The 10923-nt window shown below is 30.1% G+C and overlaps 1 protein-coding gene across 1 annotated transcript; it reads left to right on the plus strand.

Annotated features, from left to right (window-relative positions):
* Window positions 1-8141: 8141 nt before the first annotated feature.
* On the plus strand, window positions 8142-10923 carry LOC100817157 (probable xyloglucan endotransglucosylase/hydrolase protein 32). Its single transcript, XM_003554346.5, has 4 exons — window positions 8142-8459; window positions 8560-8660; window positions 8777-8994; window positions 9913-10923. The coding sequence occupies exons 1-4, from the start codon at window positions 8264-8266 to the stop codon at window positions 10277-10279; spliced, it is 882 nt and encodes a 293-aa protein (XP_003554394.1). The 5' UTR covers window positions 8142-8263; the 3' UTR covers window positions 10280-10923.

Genomic DNA, 10923 nt, shown 5'->3' on the forward strand with positions numbered 1-10923 from the left:
ACATCAAGAGGTGGAAGACCAGAATGGATCATCTTCATGCCAACAGGATTCTACCTAAAGGTTGTAATTCCTCATTCATTACATTTATTCCAAAGAGGGAGAACCCCCAAAGCTTGGGTGACTTTCATCCTATTTCTTTGGAGGGATGTATGCACAAGATTTTGGACAAGATATTTACTAGGAGGTTAAAGAGTGTGCTGCCAAGTGTGCTTGATGATCGACAAATTGCATTCCTAGGCGGTAGAAATATCCTCAATGGTGTGCTTGTGACAAATGAGGTGATTGATGAGGCAAGGAGGAAGAAAAATAAGTGTATATTGTTCAAAGTTGATTATGAAAAAGCCTGTGATTTAATGTCTTGGAATTTTTTGCTATACATGCTTACTGGGCTTGGCTTTGGGATAAATGGGTTGAGTGGATTAGTCAGTGTCTCATGTCAACTTATATTTCAGTGCTTGTAAATGTGAGCCCATTGGAGGAATTTGCTCCATAAAGAGGTCTTAGACAAGAAGACCCACTTGCACCCATCCTCTTAACAATTGTGACAAAAGGCTTAAGTGGGATGATGAGAGTGCGGTGGATAAGGAGTTTTTTGCGGGATACTCCATAGGTACAGAGGAGGTAAAGGTGGATTTGCTTCAATATGCCGATGATACCACATTCATTGGAGAAGCAATGGTGGAAAATGTTGTCATGATTAAGAGCGTCTTGAGAAGAAGAAGAAGAAGAATAGTGTAGTGCGAAAAGTAAGCAGTGTTTTAGCTTACGAAGTAAGAAAGATCTTTTTTTTTATCTTTTTTATATTTCACTATCACGATATTTAAAGCCAAGACGGAATCACTGTACATAATTTTCTTTGTTTTAAATAATTTTAATTTGTGAAAGTGAAACTATAGAAAATTACTCAAGAATTGTTACAAAAGTCAATCATAAATGCATGAATGGATGAGGGTATTAAAAAATATTGGCTTAAATGCAATTGGTCCTAGGTATCAATTTGGACCCACAAATAGGAATCCACGAGGATATTGAATCTCACAAATAGGGATTTTTTTCCCCTTGGGGACGGAAATAAATATTTCTCCTAGACGCAATAGGAACGAGACAGGGATTACATTTCCCGTCCCATGAGATTCCTGCCCTACGAAAATTACATGGTTACTCTTTATATTATTTGTTATTTAAATTTTAAATATTAAACTATTAAGGATTGGTTTTATATTTTTAATACACTTAATCAATGCATACACAATTACACATGATACAACACATCAATTAACAAAACAACAAAAGTCTATTCTTAAATTTACTTGTATTAGAATTTAAAATTAATATTTTTTTAATTTTGGGGGAATCGCGGGGATGGGGACAGGTGAAAAAAATTTCCCACGATAGGATCGGGGATGGGGTTTAGTTGGGGGCGGGGACAAAGAGCAGAAGAGTATTCCTCGTCCCTATCTCATCCCGTTGGCATCCCTAATTGGTCTCTGATTTTTAAAATTCATAATTTTAATTCCTTTATTTTAAAATAGAGACATTTAATCTTTATATTTTTAAAAATTGTAATTTTTAGTTCTCATATTTTAAAGTAGAGACGATTGATTTCCAATTTTAAAAAATCGATTATTTTAGTTTTTCTATCAAATTGAAAACGTTGATTATTAAAAGATTAATAGTACTTATGACATTAATTAGACAAATAATTTCATGTGACATAACTTTTGAGTCATATCATATTAATTCATTTACCGATCAACATTTCAAATTTGAGAAAAGTATTAAAATCACAAATTTTACATAACTAGAAGATTAAATGTTTTTATCTTAAAACAAAAGAACTGAAATTACAAATTTTTAAAAATAGAGAAACTAAATATCTTATTTTAAAATATAAACATCAAAGTTGTAGATTTTAAAAAATAGAGAAACTAAAATTATTGCCAAAAATATTTACACGACATTTTTTATGTTAAATTCCAAGTTAATAATATATTCTTCAGCCACGGTTTATACGAGTAATATTTTTAAATTTTGAAGTTATGAGTTTTATTTTATCTTTATAATAAATCGAAATAAGCCTTTGTCTTAATAGTTAACTTAAATTTTTCTACTAATAATTTATTTTAATTACGTTATTACTAAACACAATGCATTTTGTTGTTATTTATTTCAAAAATATAAAAATCAAAATTAAGAAACTATCTCGAAGACAGCCAACAAAATAATAAAAATATAACTAAATTGTAATTTTGGTACACTTTAAGTCCTTATCTACAATTTTGGCCTTTTAATTTTTTTTTTTGCGATTTTAATTTTAATATTTTAAAAAATTTACAATTTTAATCTAATTCTCAATTTTGTATATGTTTTATTCATAATTTTAAAATCCAAACGGGTGATTAGCTTGGTTAAGACACTAAATTAGTATTTGTGAGTCACTCATTAATCCACATGACCCAGTTTTTATCAAAAAAATAAAAATTTTATATCGTTAAGAAAAGCCAAAAAAAATTACATCACAAATGAATATAATTTTACAAGTTCCTTTTTAAGTTCAAAATCATTAACATTCATCTATGAGATTCTAAAAAAAATATTCATTAACAACTAGTGATAAAAAATATGAAATAATAAAAGTATGATAAATTTAGGCATAAGATCCAATTTGATCCTTAGTCTAATAAATTCTTTAAAGTATCATCAAAAAATAATTCAATCAATTAAAATAAAATAACAAGCATATGCAAATTTGAGTATTAGACCAAAATTTCAAATTCATAAAATGTGAGAGTATAAGTCTGCAGGAAAAAAAGAAGAGAAAATCAAAATCAAGGATAAAAATTTAAAGATTACTAAAATTGTAATTTAGCATAAAAGTATTTTGCTACCAAAGCAACCATATCTCGATTTAACTAACCATCTCGAAGCCCGCCAATTAATTATACGAGGTGTCCGTTACTCGTGAGGCGTTTTCGGTCAATAGTCCATTGGACAACATACCAAAAGTTAGACGGACTAAAGGCCCACTAAGAACATTGGATCTTTGCTTACTTTTGTATCTACAAAATATTGAACAACGCTGCTATTTTTGTCCATAAAATATAATAGTTTTAATTCAATTATATTCAATGTTAGAACCTTTTTTATGTCATATTTCTATCTTACTTTCACAAAATGTTGTTTTTTTTATAACAAACATTACATACTTACATGCATTGTAGTGCTTATTTTCTTGTGTCTATTATTTGGATTCTGAAGTAATGAGATGTTCTTGTTTCCTTACCTTATGTCTTGTTCAATCCTTCTTAAACTATAAAGATAGAAAATAGATTTCTCTCTCCTATTTGTAATTATTTGTATTTGATCAATTTTATTTCTTATATTCATGATTAATCATTCACTATGGTGAAGAATTGGGCTCCCACTTTGGGACTAAAATATGACGCCCATGTTCAAAGTGAATGTTGTTTTAAATATCTTTTACTATAGGTTTTAAAAGTTCATTTTATCTTCTGAGTTTATAAAATTGATAGTAAATAAATAAAAGTAGTTGTCAATTAGTATGTCAATAATCACACGAAAAAATATCTAAAAATTTTATTTACATTAAAATTAATTTTAATCTCTTTTATATCCATTCTTAAGAAAAAAAGGAATATATATTTTAAAATAAGTAAAAAAAAGAAAGTGAAATTTAAACATCTTTTAAGAAAGAAAAATATAACTTGCTCTAACATGATTTAACGAGTCATATGTAAGTTTATATTCTTTCGAAAAAGTAATGAAGATTTATATTCTTTCTTTTTTTTGGAGCATTGAAATTCAATGCATGCCTTTACATTGATAATGAGTTGGATCAAATGATCTTGGCCTTGGACTTTGTTCCCTATAAACCCTTCAAATATATGAAACTCTAGAAGCCCTGGGTAAAAAAAAACTATGTATTACAACTGTATACTTTATGTTCTAAATTTATGCAGAACCTAATCGAGTGTCGGTGGGACAATCCTCTCAAAATGTCCACAAATGGGAAGAGGGATTGTTCCATGACTCCAAGGCTTTTAGCAAAGCTTTTCAGATGCTTTTTTTCCCCTCAAATGCCGTGGATGATGTGATGAGTATCCAAAGGCTTTGTAGAAATCAATTCCCATCTTATGATTGCCATTAATATATATATATATATATATATATATATATATATATATATATATAAAATCAAATTACATATAATTATTATACCATTTTATAACTTTTAACTGAATAATATTTTCTTAAAATTCATTGTTGAATTGAAAATTCATTTCATATAGATCACATATAAAAAATTTAAATTAATTCAAAATCATTTATTACCTCATTCATATAAATCAACATAAAAATTAATTTTATATCAAATTATAAAAATTATATAATAATTGTCAAAATTACATCAATATAATTTAATCATTTATATATATATATATATATATATATATATTCATAAATAAATACAAATTATATATGTGTGTTTTTAGAAAAATGTCTTTATTCAATTTCATATCCTCATAAATAATAATTCTATTATCTGTATCCATATCCATTTGGATATGTATGTATTTGTATCTGAATTCATTATATATATTTTAGTTAACTTAAATATCAATTCTTATAATGTATTTATTGAGGAAACTATTAATATATGATTGTTATTATATTTATATTTTATAATATTAAAATTTGTGGCTTGTGCTAAGTGAGTATTGATTGTGCTCTCACTTAGTTTGAATAATTTTTTGGATTCATTTAAAATTATAATATTAAAATTTGGCGATAGAAATATAATTAAAATAACATTGATTAAATATTTATTATATGAATTAATTCAAAAATATTCAAATAAAATTTTAACTATGAAGCATTAAAAAATATTTAGTTTATTTAAAAAATAGAATCTTTCAAAAATTGATTGTATAATATACTAAAAAAATTATGTGAATATCAATGAAATTAAATATTGTAATGTTTATATTCATGAAATTTTGAAAAGAATTATTCATACTATGTACCTATTCAATATATATATATATATATATATATATATATATATATATATATATATATATATATATAATTTAATTATTTTGAATATTTTTTGAGAATACTCGTTAAAACTCAATCCGATTACTGTCCTTGATTGAAATCGTGGATATGCATGAAGCCATCATAGTACCAATGAGAAAAATACATACATTCAATATAACATAAAATTTTGTGGTGCATAAAACTCAATTTTTATGGCCCCTCGTTGCGTCTTATAAGAAAATTTAGTTATTTTTTAATGAGTTTGGTTACAAATGTATGAGCATAATCTGATACTAACCAATTATTGTACGCAAGCCCCATTTTAGTAAGATAAAGAGATTTGATATTCTGTCTTTTATGGTGAATATCTAATAAAGTGTAAACAACAACATCCGTGGGTTTTAATAGTTAGGTGGTATGTCGGAGGCCAAAACAAAAAATCAAAAGTGCCAATGTTATCAACTTAAACTAATTTTAATATAAACTTTGGTAAAAGCATATTTATTTGTTATGAAAAAGTAACTTGCACAAAAACACAGCATTGTGACGGGATTGCATTTTTTCATAATTCTTTTAATACATCACTATTGCTCTACCATATATCGATTTGATAAGTCAGCTTGGTAAATTATAGGACAGCATTTAATAAATAAATGAGAACATGATAGAACAACATGAGTTGGTACAAGACGGAAATAGTTTTGAGTAGATGAAAATAAGTTGGCAGTGTTTGGTTCAATAGATTTAGAGTTGATTTTTTTTAATTAATGACATTTATTGTATTATTTTTTACTTATTTTTATCCATTTCCCCGCTATCAATCTCTTCATCTCGTTTATATTTGTCTTTAATCAAACACCTCTCATTTTTACATTATTTCTCACTTATCTTTAGTCATTTTTTTCATCCATTTTATTTCTCATTTTCTCCCAAGAAGGTGGAGTTATATAATCTAATTGTGAATCTATGTAGAATTTAATTGGAATACACTAATGGTGTAAAAAAAAATATATTGCTTTTTTTACTGCAATTTTTTTTATATCGTTATTTAATTGTGAATTTTTATATAATTATAAATTGTTAAATTGTCTTTATATTATATTTAAAAAGGTTATAAATATATCTGAATTAGTTTAATTTTTTTATTCAAAAGAAAAACTTTAGAATATATTGAATAAAACTTTTTTTTTAAAAAAAGATAAATTTTTTGGTATCGAAAAAAGAAGATAATTTAAGCATTACTAATACTTATCTGTTATATATATATATATATATATATATATATATATATTAAGACTTGAAATGCATTCAACTTATAAGTTGAATAGAAGAACAACCAATTCAATTCAATTCAACCCTCTTGTGAGCTTTTTTACTTGTCGGCCAAGGTGGCCCTACCACCATGCTCCAACCTTCCTCCATTTCTCTTCCTCCGTGTGTGACCGACAAAATAGTGCATACCCCAATCTTGTAAAGCTTGTCTACACATAGAAGCTCTTGCAAGTTGTGTAATTGAAAAATTCAGGGTGCACAAGTCCCCATTAAGCATATTTCCTCTTAGCACATTAATTATTTTCTTCACTTGAGTTGATGCTACACGTATGTGTGTTACTTTCAAATCTTTTTTTTGTGGGGTTGTTATTTCTACGAATTGCTTAAGCGGTGTGTGTAGCTAGAGCTCAATAATAATGCTCCCGTGTCTTGTGATTCCGTGGTTTGCTTCCGGGGAACCATGCCTTAAGTTCATGTACTTTGACACCTCATACTTAAATACTATGTATTTTAGATTCATGGGGCACTGATCCTCACAAGATCAATTTGAAAAGAAGTTCGAACCTTCTGCTTCCATAAGCAGACAAAATTGAAGATCAAATTATTGGTTGAGCTAAATGCTCTCTAATCTGATCATTTTATTTTGATTATCTAAATTCGATCGTAAAACATAGTCTTCCTCTTAATCTAGTTATTTGCATATTTGGGGTTATGACATTAGTTTTTAGTTATAGTTAAGAAGTCATTAGCAAAATAGTGAGTATATATAGCAGCGTTTTTTTTAATCTAAGAGAAAAAACATCGAGAGCAATTAACGTTAAATCCACTATGATTAGTGTTTGTCCCTACTAATCTCCATATATAGTATACCCAAACGATGAAGTGATGAATATTAAACGTTTTATTTTAAAAGTTTGTTTACTCCAAAAACGTGCATGGGTTGCAATCTATGTGGACTCATTTTCTTGATTGATCAAGATATTAAGATTATAAGCTATACTATTCCATCACTAAGTAGAATTACTCTACGTGTCAATCAATCATGTGCTCCCTTTTCAATCAAATCAAGTTTTGGGGGTCCATTAATGGATGGCTACTGACCCACCACTCCATTGATGAAGTTCACAGACTCCAAGTCTAACACACCGTTACTCACTTTGATTCATGAGAATTGACTAAATCAGAATCTGTCCCACATTTCCTTTCGTTTTTAACTTTTATCTGTTTTATCATTTTATTCATTGGCTCATTTTGGCCATTATATGGACATTTTATGCTTGACTGAATGGTAAGTGACACAACGAAAAAGGGAAAATTCTGTGGTGAAAAGCACCAAACGTTGGGGTTAATCCAGCTATTGCTTTCAGAGCTCATACAAAAATATCTGTAGCCTTCAATGAAGACGGAAAAGCCTACAGACACAAACCTAGGTTCTAGTTTGAACCTGAAAGACATGCAACACAAAATAAAAGAGGCACATTTAAGACACATCCATCTACCCCTTCTGGATCCCATCACCTGTTTTGAACTTTCCAACCAAGCTAACAGATTTTGTGTCTTAAATAGAGGAGAAAAAAAAAGTAGTAATGAGAAAAAAGAAAGTTGCACTAATGACTACTAAGCTAGGTGCCCATGCAAGTGCAAGGTATAATTGAATGTCATCCAACAATTAAAGACCTCACATTTGTCTCTAATGATCTATAAATAATTATTGGTATGTTTAATTCATCCAATCCCTCCATAATTCCACCATTAATTCTCAATTGGGGACCCACTATTTTTCTTATTTATATCAAACTGGCTACTATACTATTCTTCCATATGCACCTTACCTAGAGCACTTTCCCTAGCTAGTTTCTCTCTCACACTCTTCATTTATACACAACAGAATCATTCTCCTTTCTGCTAACACTTTAACTTGCTTTTCTTCATGGCTCTCTTTCTCTTAGCTATTTTAATCTTGATGGCCCCTTCTAGCAATGCCTATTGGCCACCTTCACCTGGCTACTGGCCAAGTTCCAAATTCAGGTCCATGAGTTTTTACAAAGGTTTTAGAAACCTCTGGGGCCCTCAGCACCAAAGTCTAGACCAAAATGCATTAACAATCTGGCTTGATAGAACCTCAGGTCTGAATCTGATCACTTTCAATGCTCTCTTTCTCTTTCACTTGCATAATATCATTGAAATTTATTAATCCACTTCCACTTTTTTGTTTCTGATAAACAGGAAGTGGCTTCAAGTCAGTAAGGCCATTTCGATCCGGGTACTTTGGTGCTTCCATTAAGGTCCAACCTGGCTACACTGCAGGTGTTATAACAGCTTTCTATGTAAGACATGCTATAATTAATAACAAATGTTGATTGGTGGAAAGCTTACACATTCTGTTTAGCTTATTAATGAATTGGTATTAGTAATTATAATAATGATTTGATTAATGTGGCAGCTCTCAAACAATGAAGCACATCCTGGTTTCCATGATGAAGTGGACATTGAGTTTCTTGGGACAACATTTGGAAAGCCTTACACTTTGCAGACCAATGTTTACATAAGAGGGAGTGGAGATGGGAGAATTATAGGCAGAGAGATGAAGTTCCATCTCTGGTTTGATCCTACCCAAGATTTTCATCACTATGCTATACTGTGGAGTCCCAAGGAAATAATGTAAGTCACTATATACATAATACATTATAACTGTACTTCTGAATGTATGTGTGTGACTGTGACTATACGTCAAATTGAATGCATACATTTTCAGTACTGATCTACAAGAAAAGGATAGATAAGGTAGGCACTACTTCGTTTTCTCCTAAAGTAGATAGGTAGGAGTGAAGATAAAGCTTGGATTCGGTGTATGTGGCATCGGGTTGATTGGTTCTTATCGTCAGGTATCACAGTTTAGGTACCACTGATTGGCTAGAGATTTTCTTTTCCTAATATTTTTCTATATAATTATTTCTACAGCTAGGAAAGGGATAAAAAGAAAAGAGAAATAGGTGTGAGATTAGATAAGTGATGTGATGATAATGTATCGTAGAAAAATAAGTATAAAAATAATATAACTCGATTGATATTTTGGAAGATGAAAGAGAAATAATTTCGTTCTCTCTGAAATTAAGGAAAACAAGTAGGGATTTGACATGAATATTAAATCATGTAGAAAAATTATAGTAGTAGAATCAAGGTCACATGAATGGCACAAAAAACATAAGCATCGAAATGTGGGGTAAACAAAATCTCATGACACCCAACTTAATGAAAAGTTAAAAGTAACATTTAGTTAATTGATCTACTAGTTCCTTTGCTAGCCACTTAGATAAAATTGTAATTACAAAATGAGTTCAAGTGTTCAACTGTAACATTAAAAAAAACAGCTATTTTATGAATCTTAAAAAAGGTTGTTTTTGTTACTTGGTTAATAAAATGAGTTTAATGTTTATATATTAATAGTATTTTATTTTAAAAGTTAACAAATTTATTATATATATGATGAATTGTTATTAGATGATTGTGGAAAATTTACCGTGAAAATTTATAATTATTTTTCTCTAATAATATATAGTCACTTTTTATTTGTGTCAGATTCCTAGTGGATGATGTGCCAATAAGGAGGTACCCGAGGAAGAGTGGTGCAACATTTCCTCTGAGGCCAATGTGGCTATATGGTTCAATATGGGATGCATCATCATGGGCAACTGAGGATGGAAAGTACAAAGCTGATTACAGATACCAACCTTTTCTGGCAAAGTATACCAACTTCAAAGCTGGTGGTTGCTCAGCCTATGCCCCTCGTTGGTGCCATCTAGTTTCAGCCTCACCATATAGGTCTGGTGGGTTGACTAGGCAACAATATAGGGCCATGAGATGGGTGCAAAGATACCACATGGTTTATAACTATTGTCAAGACCCCAAGAGAGATCACAGCCTAACACCTGAGTGTTGGGGTTGAATTCAAGTATTGAACATTTGGAAATTGGAACACTTGGCCAATTCGGTATTATGCTGATTTTTGGTCCCCAAAACCAAAACACTGTTCTCCTGTGATTTGTTTTGTCTTTTTCTTTCAGAAAATTTCTTTTACTTTATGGGGGTCACTTGAGATGGCCCCCCAGCTTGACAGCTACATTGTACGGGGTTGTGCATCCAAGGCTATCAAGACACGAGAATATTTGGAAGATTGTGTGTGTGTGTGTCTGTTTCTTTTAAGACAAAGGTAAAAAAGAGAACAAAGGGAAGAGCGAGGGAAAGGAATAATAATATCTATGTCCAGTGGATAGCAAAGTGGCCAATGTGTATGGGACGGTGAATGTGGCACCATTGAGTGCGAATACTAAAAAGCACACTCTTCATTTAATAATGTTATTGTCATTTTAATGATGAAAGCGAGAACCTGTGTGTGTGTGTGCTAGGGGGAGGGGGGTAATGTGTTTTGTTTAAGACTTTGTGTCATGTGAAACTTGTTTATTACCACCATGGAAAAGTTTGTTGCGTCAAAAAAGATCGCATGATTATGTAAGAGGTTGTGGACCATTGGTTTGATTGGAAAGCAACTGACAAAATAATTGAAAATAAATACAAGATTGAGCATGTAAA

This window comes from Glycine max, chromosome 19 (genome assembly GCF_000004515.6).
Source record: "Glycine max cultivar Williams 82 chromosome 19, Glycine_max_v4.0, whole genome shotgun sequence".
Lineage (NCBI taxonomy): Eukaryota > Viridiplantae > Streptophyta > Magnoliopsida > Fabales > Fabaceae > Glycine > Glycine max.